This window comes from Adiantum capillus-veneris, chromosome 14 (assembly GCF_014529385.1).
Source record: "Adiantum capillus-veneris isolate H3 chromosome 14, ASM1452938v2, whole genome shotgun sequence".
Classification (NCBI taxonomy): domain Eukaryota; kingdom Viridiplantae; phylum Streptophyta; class Polypodiopsida; order Polypodiales; family Pteridaceae; genus Adiantum; species Adiantum capillus-veneris.
In genome coordinates, this window is record NC_140944.1 from 61281414 (window position 1) to 61301029 (window position 19616).

General features: G+C 44.9%; 1 protein-coding gene across 1 annotated transcript in view; it reads right to left on the reverse strand.

Moving 5' to 3' along the window:
* Positions 1 to 4507: 4507 nt before the first annotated feature.
* Positions 4508 to 19616, reverse strand: part of LOC147442474 (thiamine pyrophosphokinase 1-like) — a 45316-nt gene continuing 30207 nt past the window's right edge. The window contains exons 2-7 of the mRNA XM_086528634.1: positions 7721 to 7879; positions 7515 to 7611; positions 6228 to 6300; positions 6013 to 6114; positions 5530 to 5779; positions 4508 to 5178 (exon numbers count right to left, since the gene is read on the reverse strand). Coding sequence (XP_086384760.1) covers positions 5015 to 5178; positions 5530 to 5779; positions 6013 to 6114; positions 6228 to 6300; positions 7515 to 7611; positions 7721 to 7879 — 845 coding nt within the window. The 3' untranslated portion in view covers positions 4508 to 5014. The remainder of the gene's footprint in view (positions 5179 to 5529; positions 5780 to 6012; positions 6115 to 6227; positions 6301 to 7514; positions 7612 to 7720; positions 7880 to 19616) is intronic.

The following is a 19616-nucleotide window of genomic DNA, read 5'->3' on the forward strand; positions in this document are numbered from 1 at the left end:
TTAGGGTCTTGGGTGGTGCTACCTTGTGTCCCCGCTGAGGGTCTAGAGCTTATCGTGGATGGGTAATGGATGTCCGTATGAACAGAGGCACTACCAATGTGATCGTGCTCTAACACTCGTCCAGAGCGTAAGTGCATGTGCTTTTGATACCCTACGGTGTCAAAAAGCTGCTCTAGGAGGCCTTGTGACTAGTTTTTAGCGTGCTTTTTGTTTGTTTTTTTGCTAGATTTTTTAGAGCGTGTCGTGGAATGGGCCGTGTGATAGCTCGAAACGAGCGTATCGGTCAGAGGGTCGTGCCATGCTTTACAGCCCTCCGTTTGGTCACTCTATGCCCTCGGAATCCCTAAAACTGTCAATTTCCAGTAGGGAACTAGGCCCAAACTAGAAAGTCTAAGGGTGCAAGTGGGAAGAGAAAGGAGGAGAGTGGAGGACTTGTCCCACATGCTCTCATTCTCTCTTGAGGGAGTATGGTATATATATAAGAGTGAGTATAGTATATATCATAGAACTGAGGCTTGGGCTTGGGCTTGGGCTTGGGAAAATGATCCCGATCCCGATCTATCTTTTATACAAACCAACCCGTCCGTTTTAAGAGTCACGTTTTTTATTTTCAAAAAATTTCGCCGCCCGCTCACTCGCGTTTTTAATTTCCGATTTTTTTTTCTTTTTTTTTAAAATTAAAAATAAAAAAAATTCCTTTTTTTTTTTGGGTGCAGAAAATACAGGAATTGAAAACGCAGATATGCAAAAATTGCAGAAAGCGCAGATATGCAGAAATTTCAGAAAACGCAGAAATTGAAAAAACGCAGATACGCAGAAAATTGAAAAACGCAGAAATGCAGAAATTGCAGAAATCGCAGAAATGCAGGAATTGCAGAAAATGCAAAAATTGCAGAAAATTAAAAAAACGCAGAAATGCAAAAAATTGCAGAAATTGAAAACGCCGAACTTGAAAATGCAAAAATTGCAGAAATTGAAACTTGACAGCAATTGCAGAAAACGCAAAAAACAGAAATCTCCACACACTCCTTCCCTGTCTTTCCTATGATAGAAATTGCACCACAAGGAAGCGTAAAGTGCTAACCGAGCTTAGTGCAGTGCATATCCCCGGCAGCGGCGCCAAAAATGTGCGCTCCTTGCCGCACTGTCGAAGCAAGGGACTTGCCAATACACCGTGTGCGAGCCACAAACGGCTCCAAGCACACAACAAGCCTAAACTAGCAAGCTCAAGAGAACAAAGGGTGTGTCACTCACCGCTCTACGCTCGCCTTCGTGGTGGATTCCTCGCCGCGATGAAGAAGAAGCTGCAGTCGTGCCGCGCTCAACCGCCTCGCCGCCGCCGTGCCTTCGTAATGCTCGATCGTACACACACTCTCCCTCTCTCTCTCTCTCTCTCACACATACACACACACAAGGAGGTGAAGAAGAAGAAGATGGAGATGGAGCAAGAGCACTCTTCTATTGCACAAATGAGAGAATGAGTAAAAATTAGGTTTAGTTGGCTTTTATAGGAGCTCATCCCATTCACACTTGGGCGCCCATGCTTAGCCAACTAATCCCTTGAATGTCCAAGTTAAAGTGCGCCTCTCATCGACGATCACTCTACCTTTCCTTATTGGACCGACAAGCCCGATACCTGACTCTACCAAATACATAATACACGTCCGTCGTAGGTGATGGGTGTCCGTGTGCCGTGAGGGTTAACAATGCAGCGTGACCCACCGGATTTCTCCCAAGCCGTAATACATTGGCGTTGTAGAAAAGCTTCATTCACTTGAGAGTCAATTGAAGCATCATGTAGCAAGTGTAATGCATCCCATCTCCCAAACCACTTCTTTATGTCTTGCATCCATCCCGTGCTCAAGATCTTGCTTTTATGCGTCTTTTGAACTTTTTTGCTTGCTTCCCATGCAATTGTAGGAAGTCGATGTGAGGGGTTTTGACGCATCTTTATCATGTACTCCACAACCCTTTCCATGCCCATAACCTCAATTGGAAGAGATCCCGACTCAAGAAGTAGGAGCATATATGGTGTTTGTGTCTTAACTTGGAGAAAGTTTGTAAGAAAACGCTTTTGGACATTCTCAAACTCTTTCCAAGTAGACTTTGAGATGCTCCCGCCCCACACTTCAACTCCATAAAGAAGAACCGGTGTCACCAATGCATCAAAAAGATACTTCTTGAGAACCCAACACTTGATGTTTCCCGCATTACACATGTTCTCAAATGGATAATATGCTCTCTTTTCCGCTTTCAAACGACGCATAGCACATTCATGCCACTTGTGATTGGATGGAACCTCAAGGCCAAGGTACTTAAAGCTCTCAACAACTTCAAGTGTCGTTGTTGTACACAATGCATGGCTTCTTCTTATGGTTGGTTTTCACAAGCATAACCTTTGTTTTGGATTCATTTACAATCAGCCCACTATGCAAGCAAAAGTTCTCAAGGACAACCATAAGCTTTTGTGCATCTTCTAAAGTGTGTGCTAGAAGCACTACATCATCCGCATACAACAAAAGCATGATTACCGCATTGCAAATAGTGACCTCTTCAATGCCTTCTTCTTGCATAAAGTCAAGTACCATTTGTTCCAATTGATCGATGCATAGACCAAAGAGAGTTGGTGACAATGGACATCCTTGTTTAACCCCAATAGTGCTTACAAAAATTTCTGAAATTTCTCTTCTCATGCGCAATTGACAAATCACCTTCTCATAGATTCGAGAAACCGCAAGCATAAACTCACTTGGCACTTGGAGTTCTTCTATCCTTCTCCACAAATTGTTACGTGGAATCATATCAAAGGCTTTCTTAAAGTCCACAAAACAACAATACAATCGCTTGCCTTTCAACCGACTTTCCTCCATGAGAACACGAAGAGTGACAAGATGATCAATGGTGTTATGGCATCGACGAAAACCCGCTTGTCCCTTTGCACGCTTGTCATTCTCTTCAGCCCAATCACTCAATTTCATCTCCATTATGCACCCAAACAACTTTACCATAAGAGACCCAATCATTATAGTCTGGTAGTTGCTTACATTCTTTGCATCCGCTCCTTTATGCAAAGGCTTAACCCAATTAGTACTCCAATCATAAAACATACCATGTTGAAGTGCAAGGTTGAACATATCACACATTCACTCATGGGTAAAATCTCCCGTCCATTTGATCATCTCCGGCTTGATACCTTGAAGATCTCCCGCTTTGCGAGTGGCCAACTTTTCAAGCCCACCGCATACATCCTCAATAGTAAAAAAAGATGGCATACATGGGAGTGAACCATAAAATGGCATTTTTTCAGTATTTTCTTGCTCATATAATTGCCTACAATGTGTGTACATATCCACTAGACTCAAGTTACCAAAATTCTCAACCCGCTTACCTCTCAAGTTTCTCCAAAATCTTCCATATGCATGTGCCTTTTCTTAGACTTGAAATTCTTGTTGCTTTACTTCCCATCTTCTTCTCTTCTTTTGAATCAATGCCTTGTATGTATGCAAATGACTTCGATAGTTGTCTTTGTCCATAGAAGGGGGGGAGGGGGGGGGGCGTGCGGGGTGGGACGGCGGGAGGGACAACGCATGGGGTAGGGGAGAGAGAGAGAGAGAGAGAGAGAGAGAGAGAGAGAAGCAGCACAATAGAGTTAAAAACGATAGAGTTAGAAATTTAAAGGTTAAAATTAGAGAGAGCTATAGAGAGAGAGAGAGAATCAGCGCGATAGAGAGAGGGAGCGGGAGGGGGGGTAGGGGAGAGAGAGAGAGAGAGAGAGAGAGAGAGAGGGAGCGCAGGGGCAAGGGGTGCGGGTGCGCAAGGGCAACGGGTGCGGGGCGGGAGAGGGAGAGATTCACCTACGAATGTGGGTGGCGGGTGCGGAGCGAGAGGAAGCGGGAGCGCAAGGGCAACAACGGGGGAGAGAGAGAGAAGAAGAAGCAGAAGAAGATTGTTTTAACCTCGTAGGAAACTATCCCGAGAGAGAGAGAGAGAGAGAGAGAGAGAGAGAGAGAGAGAGAGAGACCCATATGAAGTATTTCAGGAATAAGTATGGATCTTCTCATAACAATTGTCATCAATTAAGAGTCTCCTCATGTGGCTAACATCCCTCATTGGTCTCCACACATAAGGAGATCACTCATCTCTCTGTATTACCAACACAAGGTGAAGGACATGGAGAGTGTCCTCAAATAATTTGTGAAAAGAGGTGATTGCAATGCTACGCAAAGTAGCTCCAAGTTATGCCCCCCAATTCAACTTCAGCTTATTTCCGGCTCTTACGGTCCACCCTTGAGGATGGGGATTCTATTCACAATTAATTAACCTTAATGGCATATATATGGTAACTAGTCATTCTAAGATGGACCCTAGCTTTCAAATGGGAGAATGTGGGCTTCCACATGCATTTTGAGATAATAGTAAAAGCAAAAATAATTTTGGCAATGACAGTCATATGATTTTGTTGTTTCCAACAGTGAATAAAAAGCAACACTCAAGGTGCACGCAAACGTCCGAACAGAACTGATGTCTTTCATGGCTATTAAAATCAGTAGAAAAGATAGACAAGGTATGGTATATATCCAGTCTTTAAGAATATTTTCTACAATTTGTATGTAGCCAATATGGCCGTGTATTGCAGGCATGAGAGTGAGATGGGTGTTTCTCATGACCGAATGACATGGCAATAGAGATTATTGTTCATGTATACCCACTCTAATTGATCTCCACTAATTTTCCAGCTCTTTTTTGAGGCCACAATTTCACTGTAAAAGGGTAATCTTCTGTTTGCAAATGTCTCCGCCAGTTGGCCTCGTCTCCACTTGGCATAACAATGTTGAATTCGGCAAGGTGTTCCTCAATCATGAAAGAATTTACAAATGCTTTGCATAAAACAACCCAAAAAAAAGGCTGCTTTGTATTAATCATGAAATGGTGAGCAATTTACTTCGATGGTGAATGTACTGGGTCTTTTTTCCACAGATGAATGCTTGAGACTCAGAGGCGGTAAAGTACATCACTAGGGAGCCAGGTTTGCGGAGCCCACATGCTCTTTCAATCGGGAATGTAATAGTCGAAGACTAACTGTCCACACCAAATCTGTATCTGATGATACCGTAACGCAATCACCCACAGGCATGTTCGATGTGCTGATGAGGCCTCCAAACTGCAGTGAAGTCTTATCTGCACATTCAAAAGGCAAATCAAGAAAACCATCATGATTTCAAGCATATTGTAGCTAAGTCTCCACGATCTACTTTTTTGAAACAATTTAGTATGCAAACGCTATGTCAGCGTTCCTTTGTGTGCATTGAGACTTTCCTAAATGTAATGATCTTGGACAAAAATCAGGTAACTCTGAGACTCTCTTCCACACACATGTATATGCATTGTAGCTTGAGCATAATCAAGCATATGCACATGAGGTGTTGTGTGACATAGTCCCACTCATTCTTAACTGTGCCCTTGTGACTTGAACTGCCCAACCCCAGTTTCTATCATGCACAAAGATACAAGAAGTGAGGCAAAACATACTTAAATCCCACTTCAGACCAGTTGTTGTTGTACATGAAGATGGCCCCCCCAATGGTAGAAGGCCACAGTAGGGACCTTCCACAGAAGAATTGATCGATATTTCGTGTCTGTACCCTTTAGCAAGAAGAAAGGCCATGCTTTCATCACTTAAGAGGACGATCCGCACTTCCCTGAACAAGTAGAGGGCGTTCAAATTTGCAAAAGTATGGTCTAACCTTCCTCCTATGGCTCCAAGGACAAGAAGCTTCATCTGTGCAATAACAAACAAATCCATCACTAATTAGAGGATCAACAAACATAAGCATGTACCAGAAGTACGAAAAAGTCGTGCAATTATTACAGAAAAACGAAGGACCCTTTCTTGCCCTGAATACAGTTCAAACAAAAGGGCTGTTTCCGTAACAATATTCAACTGCAATCCTTCGCTTTTAAGTAATGGCCTACAAGGATGAATTTGACAAAATCATGATCATAAAAGCCTACATGTCCTCTCTTGATGTCATGCAAGATATCAACAGCATAAGCAACACATTTCCATAGGTCAGTGGTGTCTTGATCTTCAGAATTATCCAGAATCGTAGTGCCCTGAACAACAAGTGGAAGATGTCAGTTATGATTGATAGCAGGATGCTCCGGGCATTACAGGTAAAATGTAATCGATTGAGAGGAAAAGAGAGTCGACATCCTCTAGTACATACAAGACTGAAGTAAAACTCCTTAACCTCCGGACGGATAGAGTCCAGATCTCCTTTGATGACATCTGGTTTGTATCTGGCATGCAGTCAGGAAAACACATGTCAATAGTAGCTTCTAAAACAAATCACCTAAAATTGACATTCTCGAAATGTAGAAACAAGACTTTAAAACTGACATCGACTTATTCTAGCATAAGGGTCTGCAAATGTTGGCCTCTATGACTTTATAGTGCATCCTGAGCTACACCTTTACAATCTTTTCTCAGATACGAAAATTCTTTTTGAAACTTAAGTACACTGCCAGAAACCTTGAAAATGATTGAAATAAATCAACAAATATATTTCTCTTTCTTTTTCCTTTCACCTCTTACACTACTATTTGGGGCTCGTGTAAATGACTTTGACATTATCACTAATCTATAAGAGTATATAGAACAATTGAATGTCCCTTTCATTCTACTTTGAAGTCTTTGCCACCCCGGAGCACAACACATATAGGGCTGATCTTGCCCTCCCCTCCCCTCATCCCAAGATGTCTTCGTGAAATGTGCATCTAGCACTCCGGTTTCTTCAAGAGAGAATCGGTAAGGCCATAGCTGTCTTCAACCACCTGAAAATGCGTACTTTAACCTAACCCCTGCCCCCCTGAATTTGAAGCCCTACTCTTTATGTGGAAAAAGAATCATCAAAGAAGAGGCTGCAAGCTTAAAAATTTGCCTCTTAAAATGTCATGCAGAACCTTGAATATATGCATTAAGCCCTCCCTTTTTCCCTCTCCATTTATAGATACATGCATGCTTTGGCACACATGTAAGCACACAGCTGCAGAAACGAATTTAAATGTATATGCACGTGTGGATGTATGTGTTTATCCATGTGCGCATGTGCCTGTACGCCACTCCAAGCGTGCGCAGATGCATGCTTGTGCGCGTGCAGACGTAAACCCAACTATGCATTCAACTCGTGTCATGTCCAAGGTGAATTATCCTGTCCAAAGGCATCTGCATACATACGCAAACTGACACCGAGAATGAATCAAACATGGATATCACCCCTTCCCTTTTCAAAGAACAATGCATCGGAAAGAATTGATGCATCTGATTTAAAGAGCTATTTTTGACCCAGGAAACCAGCAGTGCCACCAAAGACATGCCAGAAGCCAGATCAATTGCCACCTGTTATCCAACAGGTAATAAAGCAACTTTCTACCAATCATATTCGATCACTAGAAAAGCTAAACACTACCCTCCTTCACAATCACAGAGCATACAATATGTAAACAAACCTCACCGTTCTCGAACTCCGATGGGATCTTCATGTGGAAATAAACTAGGAATACAATCATACAAACGATTTGCTCCTCCATCAGCACATATACGACAGCATGCTGCAAAAACAAGGTTGAATTATTTATGGAAGAAAAAAAAGCACAAGCTACAGTAACCCTGTGTCTGAAGAAATAGCGAGAGCAACAACGCTCTTAGTACGTGGCTAACCTTTGCTCCATAGAAACAATGTCAGCAACGGCAAGTCATGGTTTAAAATCAGCAGTGCATAGGTACTGTTGGTTTCTAGTTTTTCATCTTCTGGCAAAAGCATTTGAAGGAAGGTAGACGAGTGAAGCAAAGTGGGATAAAACACCTCCGAAACATCTCCTGAATGAAAAACTTGGATTAAGACCAGAAAACAACAATGATAGATGGAAAAACAGAAATAACTGCAATCTACACACTCGGCAACACTTTTAGTACTTCAAAACAACTGTGAAAGGGAAAGAGAGAGAATCAATACGAAGACACGGAGTGGCGAAGTTCCACCCCTGGATGGCATTGGCCCCAAAGACTGGCGCCCCTTTCGGCATTACTTTATATTGCTTCCAAAAAGTACAAGCTTTGGGAACTCTGCTCTGCTTCTCCACACGGTAGAAAATGCGAGAGAGAGACCCCTAGTTACATATTTAAAGGCCCTTGGCCCAAACTCAAAAGTTGTAAATGAAAAGCACTGATGTCGAAAAGCATCTGCTTTATTTATGGTTTAGGTCCATCAACCGGCTTCTCTAAGTTGTTAGGGGCTAGGATTACTAATCCTAACCCGGTATTAGTTTGAGCCACTTTGCAAGACTTCATAAGTTCGAAGATCTTCTTCTTCTTCTGCTAGGGTTAGTTCCCTTGGCTGGGATCGATTCCATTGTTCAGAACTTGGTGGTGCCACGTCACTGACTTATCACACCATCCAACCGCCACCCCCGAAAGACGTCCAAGACCTTAAATGATGTCCGTTGGAGAAGAACCCAGCCCTAACAAGAATCTCCTAGACTCAACCGACTCACAAGTCGCATCACCAGCATTTGCAGAAGGTATTGTTGCTTACCGCTCCAAGAGATAGCATTAAAACTAAGGGTAAATATCCATATCATTTCCCGACTCACAAGTGCTCCACCCTCTGGGAAAAGGGTCAGAAACCTGTTCCTCCCGTCACATACCACATGCCGGAATCTCCAAGCTGCCATGGGAAGTCTAAAGAATGCGGACAACCAAGGCTACTGGAAAATCAACTATACAACGACGAAGAACCAAAGAACTGCACCAACCACCATATGCCATGAATGAACTGCGAACTGTGTCTAAAAGAGCTCCATCGAAACTGAGAGTGAAAACTGCAACTGATCTTCCTAAGTCTGAAACACTTCTCGAGAGAACATCACACCACTCTCAGAGTGAATCGGAAGCATACATCCAACAGAAAGGAACGCACATCAATAATGAGACTGTAGCTAATACGCCAAGAGCAAGAGACCCTGCACCCCTTCGCAGGAGAAGAACCAGGCGTTGTAGAACGCCATTGAATAGATTGTCAATCATGTCCATTGCACATGAAACCACTAGAACTGAAAAGGAGTAGTCTCCGAGACTGACTCCCAAGCTGGCTCCACATCCCCCCTCTCAAGAGAGAGCACCCAGACCATCTATAGTGGCCATGACTCTCCAACAGTCCCTATCTGTTGTGCAACTGGAACAGTGAAGGTAGGTGACTTTGAAAGAAAATAAAATACCTCTGGAACCCAAAACCAAAGCTTGGAGAATTGAGAAGATTATCTCCTCACTTTGAAAAATACTCGAGCTAACTCTAACCGGCTCCTAGTCCAACAAGGACCAGTATCCACCTATACAAAACTACATGCCAGTCTAGGGATAAGGGAAGTAGGTGTGTCCTAAGTGGTACAGTCTCCAAATATTAATCTCCAAGGGTCAATCTAGGATATAAAACATAGGAACTACTGCGGTTGCACTCGGAAGAGCAACCATCACAACACAAATCCGAAAGATGAAGCACCCCCCGAAGTGGCTCAAGAAAACATATGCCAAGCGTAGCAAGGCTACACTGTCACTTGCACAAGACAGGCAGTTAGTTACGATTGGTCTAAATTTCAAACTGGACGAACTCTCGCCTGGGCAGAGACACGGGTGGTGGTCTAGTGGACATCGTGGCCAGTTCACCACCACCACAGTTTGCATATATATATATGATTGGTTCTAGATCAAGCGTCTTGAGTCTTGTATATAATTTTATTGGTTCTAGTTCAAGCGTCTTGAGTCTTGTGTCTTGTGTCCAGCACCGCACATCTGCACTCTCCCTGCACATTGGCGCCTCGACACCCCCATTGTACCTGTGAGTCCTGGGCTTGGAGCTGAGTGTGCTGCTAGCTAGAGTCTGCACTGGTTCAATGAGTTAGTCGAGTTCCATGGTGTTTTGAGTCTTTTGTTGTGTCTTTGAGTTGCTCGTTTCATTGCTGTGTTGTGTTTTCTTTCTGTTGGAGTGAGGTTTCACGCATATTGCACCGTAGTAGAGAGCACGACACACTTTCCTGCTACAGGTGCTCTCATTTTTGGCACGCCCGGTGGGACCTCAATTGGACCTCAACTGAAGTCTCACTCCACTCCACTCCACTCCACTAAGCATATATGGTTGAGGTCCAAGGAGCTAGTTGGTTCAGCCCTTGCTTGGTATAGTCTGCTAGTGTGGTCCAACTTGGTCTAGACCAACTTCGCCCTCAACCAGCTTGGTCTAGTCCTTCTCCGTCTGTCTAGTCGGGTCTGGTCCACTGGGTCTAGACTATCCAGCAAGTTCAAGGGTCTTCGCGCCCACAGCTTGGGTGGGTTGTTGCTAATGCATGACACATACAAGGCAGTCTAAAGATCGACAAAGCCCCACTACCCCTACCCTCCAAAGCATCTACCACCATTCCCTCAGTTCTAAAACTTCCGGGTCACCTTCCCCCGTACACTTCTCAGCAGCTATGTTATAGCAAGCTCTTGGGCAACAAGCTCCTAAGCAGGCATCCACGAAGGAGCTGACACGCGTTCTGGCTAAGATGAAAATAGAGTTTCCAACTTTCACTCCATGAGGATGTAGACGACCAGCTAGGAGATTTGTATCCCTCTGCAAGCGTCGTGGCCTCAATAGAGAAGACGCCTACTGTCACAAGGAGCGCACACGAATAATCAATAAGTTGAAAATGAATAAACTCTCGACCAAAAGAGACGAAGTACAATTCTCAAGCACAGATGCAATGCAGACATAGATTCCTCGTGGGAAAGTGTCTACTTTCCCCAAAAGCACTTGAAAAATGTTTTTTTTTGTTTTTTTTTTTGGACAAAGCTTCTCAAAACCCATCTTTATTCTTGTGCTGGCGTCTTTACGCGTATTCCTTTTTCCATTTCAAATTTCCTCCCAGACAAATGGAATATTCCTTGTCCGATGCTCCCGTTACCCACCATGTGATGCATCAGGAATACCCATTTCCCGGTCTCTTCCACCTAACCAACTGTACAACTCTTTCGCGATGCTTAATGTCACCCATCATATGACAAATCAAAGTTGTCCTTCCTAACGGCTTTTATCAATTCCATTAGATCTATAGTTCCTAACTTTTACAATTCACGTGTACACATTTGAATATCCTAATTTCAATAAATAGAAATTACTAAAAAAAAAACAAACGAGTCCATATAGCAACATCCCTCTAGCTTCTAAACAGTTGTCCTCAACTGTAGTGCTTGTACATATCCTTCGAGAATCTCGGGATAAGATGTTAATTCCTGCTCAGTCATCCACTAAGCGTATAGAGTAGAATAATTCTTGAACTTTACCAAATACTTCCATGTAATCTTTCCGAACTTTAGTGGCCGCTCCTAATGATGAATGATTTGCTCCGGATGGAGTTTCTTCCGTTTCCTCAACCTCAAGAGGTTCCCCAACCAATAGGCTGACTTGGAGGCAGTCCCACATATGGCCAGAGTAAACTAGCATGGAAAGCATTATGGATTCTCCAATTAGGCGGTAGCTCATAGACAGTGTCCATATCTCGGACAAATTCATTTGCTGCAAATATCTTATCCTTAGTTAAAAGGATCGGTGGAAACAAAGGCTTACCATGAAGAATCTCAAAGGATGCCTTCCCCGTAGACAAATGTACGGTATTGTTATACATAATACATGTCCTCGACAAGGAGAAAATACTTCTCTCAGTCATATTGTCTGTCCAACACATAGGATTTCAACATATTCAATACTGTAGAGTTGGCAATCTCACTCAGTCCATCCGTTTGGGGATTGTATGCAAAAGCAAAGTTCAACTTCGTGCCAAGATTATTGAACAAGGCACGCCAAAAATTTCCTGTCATGCGAGGATAATGTTTGCCCATCGCATATGCTTTTCGGATAACTTTGACTGTGTCAAGAAGTATCGCAAGGTCTGATGATCTGTTTGGACAACAAAATCAGCACCTAAGAGGTAGTGCTTCCAGCTAGAAAGCGCATGAATCACGGCCAAGAGCTCTTTCTCATAGACTTGCATAGTCCTCTCTGGCCCTTGCAAAATTCAGCTTTCATAAGCGACTACCCGTCCATCTTGCATTAGCACTGCTCCGATGCTACTGCCACACGCGTCACACTGGACCACAAATGACTTCCTGAGATCTGGCAGAACAATAACTGGATCTGAAGTCAACTTTTCCTTTAAGAGACTAAAAGCTGAAATCTCTTTTTGGGTCCATCTGAAAGTGACTTCTTTCTTTTGCAATGCGTGAAGAGGCGATGCTATCTCTGCAAAATTTTTAATAAACCTTCTATAGTAGGAACACAATCCCAAGAAGCTTCTGACATCGTGCACAGCCTTCAAGTCTGGCCATGTCTTGATAGCTTCGACCTTTGCGGGATCCATTCTAACACCATCCTTTGAGACTATGTGGCCCAGAAAGTGGATCTCTTCAAGGAAGAATTCACTTTTCTTAGGATTGACAAGTAACATGTGACTGCGCAGACAAGTAACCTATGACTGCGCAGCTCTTCGAACACAATGGTCAAGTGACGCCTATGCTCCTCTTCATTCTTCGAATACACAATCATGTCATCGAAGAATGTTCCAACAAACTATTGATGCGAGCGGAAAATCCGGTCCATCATTCTGTTGAACGTGGCAGGAGCATTTGTTAGCCCAAACGGCATCACTAGAAACTCATAAAGACCAAATGTCGTTCTAAACGCAGTCTTGTGCACATCCTCTGGCCTTATACGAATCTGATGGTACCCACTCTTCAGGTCTATCCTGCTGAAAATTGCAGCACCCTCTAAACGATCGAGAATATCATCAATGCGAGGAATAGGAAACCTATTCTTGATGGTATTCTTATTCAACGCACGGTAATCAATAGACATGCGCCATGAGCCATCCTTCTTCTGCACTAGGAGCACTGGGGAGCAAAAGGGTGAAGAACTAGGCTGAATCAGCCCCTTCTCTAATAACTCCTCAATTTGGCCCATAATCTCTTTCTGCTGCGTCGCACTAACCCTGTAGGGAGGTCTATTTGGTGGGCTACACCCTGGCACCAAATCTATCCGATGGTCCTCAGGTCTCTCTGGCGGCAATTGCGACGGTAATGAATCAGAAAAACAGTCACTAAACTTTTGCAAAAATGCTGACCTTTCTTTATCTAACACAGATAAATTTGACTGATCACTATCTGAGACATCACGTGCAAAAATCAAGTACACAGAAAGATGATTCTTTATTACAGAAGTGATAGCAGAAGCAGATACAATAGGGACTGACTCTCCTTTAAGCTTTACATCCAAGATGTGAGTTTTGCCCCTATGCTGTACAGTGATCTTTTTGTTGTAGGCATCCAAGACTCCATGCACTCGGAACATCCACGGGATCCCCAACAAGGCGTCACAACCTTCCAGCGGCATGATGTAAAACTCTTCAGTGTCCACATACGACTGAATATGCAGACGCAGTTTTCCAATGATGGGAGTAACACACTCTGAGTGGCCAGGACATGCCAACCCTGCCTCTGTTGTGTACCCCATCTCTTCAGCTTTGATGCCGAGCTTCATAGCTAACTCTGGTGAGATAAAGTTGGCTTTGGCACCTGGATCAAAGAAGATGAGTGCCGTCTGATCCCTAACTTTATCCCATGCCCTGCATAACTCACTGGCATCTGTGCTGGGCTTGTCACCCACCATGTCTGGCACTAAACCTGCCGTGGGTTTTGGCTTCTTGCCTTTCTGGTCTTCTTTATCCTTTGAGTCAGCTGGCCTTTTTCTTTGTGGACAATTGATAGAAATATGACCAGGCTGCTCGCATATAAAGCATTTGTTCTCAGCCATTAGGACCTTCTTTTCCTCGAGCGACTTGCGCACAAAAGGCTTCCTTTTTTGTTTCTTTGCCTGCGCTCCAGAAGTCCCAGCTGAATCCTTGTCTTTGGTGGCCTGTTCTGAGCCCTGTGACGCATCAGGAGCCGTTTTCACAAAGGGCTTCTTCGCCGAATTTTTCTTTTGCTGCCCTCCTTTATCACTGCTCGGAAATCCACTGTCCTCTCCTTTCAACAGGGCAAGACCAGTGTTCGCAACTTCCATAAGCTGAGTAAGGATAGCCACTCTGTTCTTTGTACAGTAATCACGAAGCCCTTTTGGCAGCCCACAACAATACTTCTCTATCTGCTCTGTCAGTGGCACAAATCTGTAGGAGGTCACTGAGAGTAACGCTTTACAAAACCTCCTATTGTACTCCAGCAAGCTCTTGCACGAAGCTGAAGTAAGCTGGTGCCAATCTGTCGGGACATCGGCTTCAAATTCATTTGATAGCCAAGCAGATGCAAACATTTGCTTGAAGTAAACCCAAGTGGCGGGTGCCTGTCCTTGCATTAACAATGTCGTCCACCATGTCAGCGCATTGTCCTTTAAGAAAGTGGCAGCTTTCCTAACCTTCGAGGCCTCTGTAAAATTCCCTCCCGCATAAGCTGTATCAAACTGCTGGAGGAAAGTGAGTGCCTTTGTCTTGTCCTCGAAACCACTGAAGGTACTGAACTTTACCGCTGCACCACCTTTGTAAGCCTTCGGCTTCTCTAGTTCCCCCAAGTTGTCATACGGAATGGTCTGCAACATGGGCACTGTACTAGGCATGATCGGCACGTGTTGGCCATTCACATTTTGCGTCAGAGATGCGATATCTAGCTACTCTCCAGAAAAACCAGCCATGCCAAAATGACCCTGTGGCACCCCAAACTGGCCCTGGTTGCCGTGGAAACCTTGCTGCATGCCGATAGTACCATACATGGGGTTTGGCATGATGCCTTGCATACCCCCGAACACTGTTCCTGGCATGTACGGCTGACTTCCAGACGCATAACCAGCCATACTTTGGAACACTGATCCACCCCCGAAATACCCAGGATGTACCATGGGTGGTGGAAAAACTGAGTGCATAGCCTGGTATCCAGCTCCCTGTCCATTCAAGACAGCATGCTGGCTCTGAAAGGTGGCGGGCTGAACTGGCATAACCTGTGGAATAGGCGTTCTAGCCACCTGTTCAAGCACGGGAGGAACCTGCTTTGGAGCCCCCGACTCCGCAACATGCGAGTGTTCCCTTTCCTCCTGCGCCTCATGAAGTACCTGGGCTTGAGCTTCAACAAGCTCTGTAGGCGGCGTAGGTTGCCTATTTTGCTGTTGCACTGGTAGCGCTTGCAAGAATTCCATAAACCTCGGATTCTGCACCAGCTGCGAAAAGACATTCACCGCGGCAACTAACTGAGTCTTAAACGCATCATCCTCAAGTTGCCCTGTCATAAAGCCCTGTACTACTGGAGGGACATTCACGTTGACAGGAGGTACAGACTGACGTGGCCGTCAGCTCTCGCCAATCTCAAAAACCATAGGAATCTCCTGCCTGTCCTTTGGAGAGGAACCCTCTTCCATAATTCCCTTCCCCTTGTCGGCCATAGTGTAATCCCCGTGTTCTTGCACTGTGTGTCTTTACCCTGAACAATCTAGGCTAACTCTTTAAGGAAAAAGTGATTGATGTCCCGGCAATGGAACCATGAAACCGGCCCGTAGGGCGGTAGGCGTTGGCTTTCACCCGAAATTCTTTACTTTATACACACACAGAGCACTTTGAAAAGAGAACCTGCGACGGGAGTTAACACTTGAATACACACACGGCTCGGAAGCTAGAATGCTCCGAGCAGACGCCGACAACCAGTAGGCCCCAAAATTGGCGCCCCTTTCGGTATTTCTTTATTCTTTAGGAGGGTAAATTACAAGGTAAGATCCTGGGAATCCTTCACGTGTATCCACCTAGATACCATTTGATTTGGCCAAATTTCGGCAGCATAACAGCCCCAAAACTTGCGCGAAACCAATTCCCCTGCTGGAACTCGCTTGCACTGTCGTATACCCTCTGATTCCTGTCCAAAAACAGTAAATTCAGCACGCTGTATTTACTGGTTTTTGCCCTGTTTTCAACCCCAAACAGTCCCCTAACTATCCTCTGCCAGTGGGGCACGATTCCCAATGGTCCTGGAGTCCGTATGGCTGAAAAACAGTGAATTTACAGCGCATACACAGCGCTGATTTTGCACCTGTACGGTGAGGTTATGACCCTCACCAGTGCCTGCTTTGGAGCAGTAGTTAGCTACCCCTGTTCCTGCTCAAGGAGGCTCTTGCCTCAGCACAAAAGCATGAACCCACACAACTGTACATCAGTCAAATGAGTAGCCCTCTTGTGGGGCATCACATAACTGCACGTAGGGGAGAGAGAGAGCAGTGTGTAGTGTGCAGGGCATCACTCCTAGCACCACACTGTACATGAGAGGGAAAGAAAGCACTCCATAGCTCTTAACCTATGACAGGTTGCAAATGAGGCCTCTCCCAACATAAAAATCAGCGCCCATTTTTCTGCATGAGGCAAGTTCATGAGTTTTTGCCACTTGGCGCATTTACAAGCATTTGCCCGTTTCGGGTTTGCCGCTTAAAAATATCCTGATCGGTTGCCCAGTTGACTTCGCGGCAGAGTTGTAAAATGTTCCCCTAGTCATACCGGAGGTAATGACGCGAACACATTTCACGGCCCAAAATAGCAATTCCCTAAATTTTAGGAGATGCTTCCGTTGGGCTCCCATTGGTCTTCTGACCATCTATCCTCATTGGGACCGCATCCAAAATTGCAATGTGGCCCAACTGTCGGATACTTTTTGTTGGTAGTCCCACCTTGACTTTACGCCTTAATTGAGTTCACTTCCTAGTATCCACCAACTTGCTAAGTGCGACGGGGGGACCTATATGATCCTGCTCTGAGCCTAGACATCCTCTTACCATACGAATTCCAGTGCCGACCACTTCCCGTCTGCGGGTGAATCTACCGTTCACACTGGCCATACAATGTCCGACCGTTTGCTACTTCAAAAAGAGGGTCTCAAAACAAATAAAATAAACCCCATTGGAAAGAAACCAACAACCAAGGTTAGCAGTTGCCACATCTCTGTGACATGGTTAATAACTGCCACGTCCTCGTGACACAGACCCACATCACTCTCGCAGGAGATCTAGTGGCCAATCTACCACCGTGAGACCTCTCCCTATCTCATCGTGGTTCATACTTGCAAACCCTAAAAACGCAGCAGAAAATCAGCCCTAATTTGACCACCTTTTGACAGGCGAACATGCGGAATTTCCTGTCTGTCCTGTGAAGAGAAACCCTCTTCCATAACGCCCTTCCCTTTGTCGGCCATAGTATAATCCAGCGTTCCTGTACTCTGTGTCTTTACCCAAAACAACGGAGGCTCACTTCTTTTCTATCCCGGCAATGAAACCTTGCGCCTGTGGGGCGGTAGGCGTTGGCTTTCACCCTCAATTCTTTACTTTAAACACACACAGAGAGAACGTGCAAAGGAAACCTGTAACGGGAATTAACACTTAAGCACACACACGGCTCGAAAGCTAGAATGCTTTGAGCAGACGTCGACAATCTGTAGGCCCCAAAATTGGCGCCCCTTTCGGTACTTCGTTATTCTTTAGGAGGGTAAATTACAAAGAAGAGTCCTGGGAATCCTTCACTTGTATCTAGCTAGATACCATTTGTTTTGGCCAAATTTAGGCAACATAACAACCCCAACACTTGCGCGAAACCAATTCCCTTGCTAGAACTCACTTCTACTGGCGTATACCCTCTGATTCCTGCCCAAAAACAGTAAATTCAGCACGTTGTATTTACTGATTTTTGCCTTGTTTCAGCCCCAAATAGTCCCCTAGCTGTCCTCTGCCAGTGGGGCACGATTCTCAAGGGTTTTGGCGTCCGTATGGCTCAAAAGCAGTCAACACCTGTACGGTGAGGTTATGACCCTCACCGGTGCCTGCTTTGGAGTAGCAGTTAGCTACCCATGTTCCTGCTCAAGGAGGCTCTTGCCTCAGCACAAAAGCATGAACCCACACAGTTGTACATCAGTCAAATGAAGAGCCCTCTTGTGGGGCATCACATAACTGCACGTAGGGGAGAGAGAGCAGTGTGTAGTGTGCAGGGCATCACTCCTAGCACCACATTGTACATGAGAGGGAAAGAAAGCACTCCATAGCTCTTAACTTGTGACAGGTTCTCAATGAAGCATCCCCATAGCATAAATCGAGCGCCCCCTCTTTTGTGCTTGACCTGTAATGCATCTGTGAACAAATAGATGCAAAGAGGGGAAGATTTCCATGGCTGCCAAAACCTGCGTATCGCTGAAAAAGTAGCAAAACAGCCTTGTAAACACGCATTTGATGCCTTCCAATGCTAAAAATGAGCTCCTTAGTCTTAGGTAAAGTCACGGGAAGCTCAAGAATGGACAGAGATGGCTGAAAATCACAGCTATCAGCCTCCAAAACTGCTCCAAAAAGTCAGTTACGAGTTCTGTTCTCCCCCGCATTGGGCTTCCTGCTTAAAAATCTCTCAACCGGTGCATCAGTTGACTTTGAAGCAGAGTAATAAAATGTTCCCCTGGTCATACCGAAGGTAATGTCGCGAACACATTTCACGGCCCAAAATAGCAGTTCCCTAATTTTTACGAGAAGCTTCCGTTGGGCTCCCACTGGTCATCTGACCATCTATCCCCATTGGGCCCGCACCCAAAAGTGCAATGTGGCCCAACAGTCGGATACTTTCTGTTGGTGATCCCACCTTGACTTTATGCCTTTATTGAGTTCACTTCCTAGTATCCACCAACTTGCTAAGTGCGACCGGGGAACCTACATGATCTTGAACTGAGCCTAGACATCCTTTTAATTTACGAGTTCCAATGCCAACCAACTTCCCGTCTGCGGGTGAAACTACCGTTCACATTGACCATATAATGTCCGACCATTTGCAACTTCAAAAAGAGGATCTCAAAAATTAAACAAAAAAGAAACCAACAACTAAGGTTAGCAGTTGCCACGTCCTCGTGACATCGAGGGGCTGAAAACAGAGAAAAAAACGGCAAGTTATAGATGCCAAAATAGTGTCGATTTCGGGGATACCTGACGATAGGTGTAAATCTGCAAGTTCCTGGCAGTCGAAGACACTTCAGGCAAATGAAAGCCACTTCCTCAGGTGCACAAGCTCGGCGTTGTACTGAAAATGCAGCAGGTCTTCAAAAAACACAAGCAAGTCCAAAACGCCAGCAGGTCCAAAAAACAGAGATGATGCCAGAGAACGTAAGGCTGTTCTGGGGCTAGTTTGCTGCGATCTGCTGCTCAGGAGGAAGTGCTGCCCGTAGGGGATGCAGATCAAGGCTGCAAGAGTAAAAACACTGGCTGAATCTGCAAAAATGCAATGGTTCCAAAAAACGCTAGGCTGATTTTGCAGTTTTCTGCAATGGTAAGGGCCAGAGATGCAGGCGCTAGGCCTTGGTTGGGAGATCGATGCAAATAATCCAAGTTCTGGCAACTGATACCATGTGAGAGTGAGCAGCGGAGAGGGTGTGAGCCACGCGCGCTGAAAACACTTGAGAGAGAGAGAGAGAGAGAGAGAGAGAGAGAGAGAGAGAGAGAGAGAGAGAACACAAGTGCTCTGCAAAATGATGCTCTCAATACACAATGTAT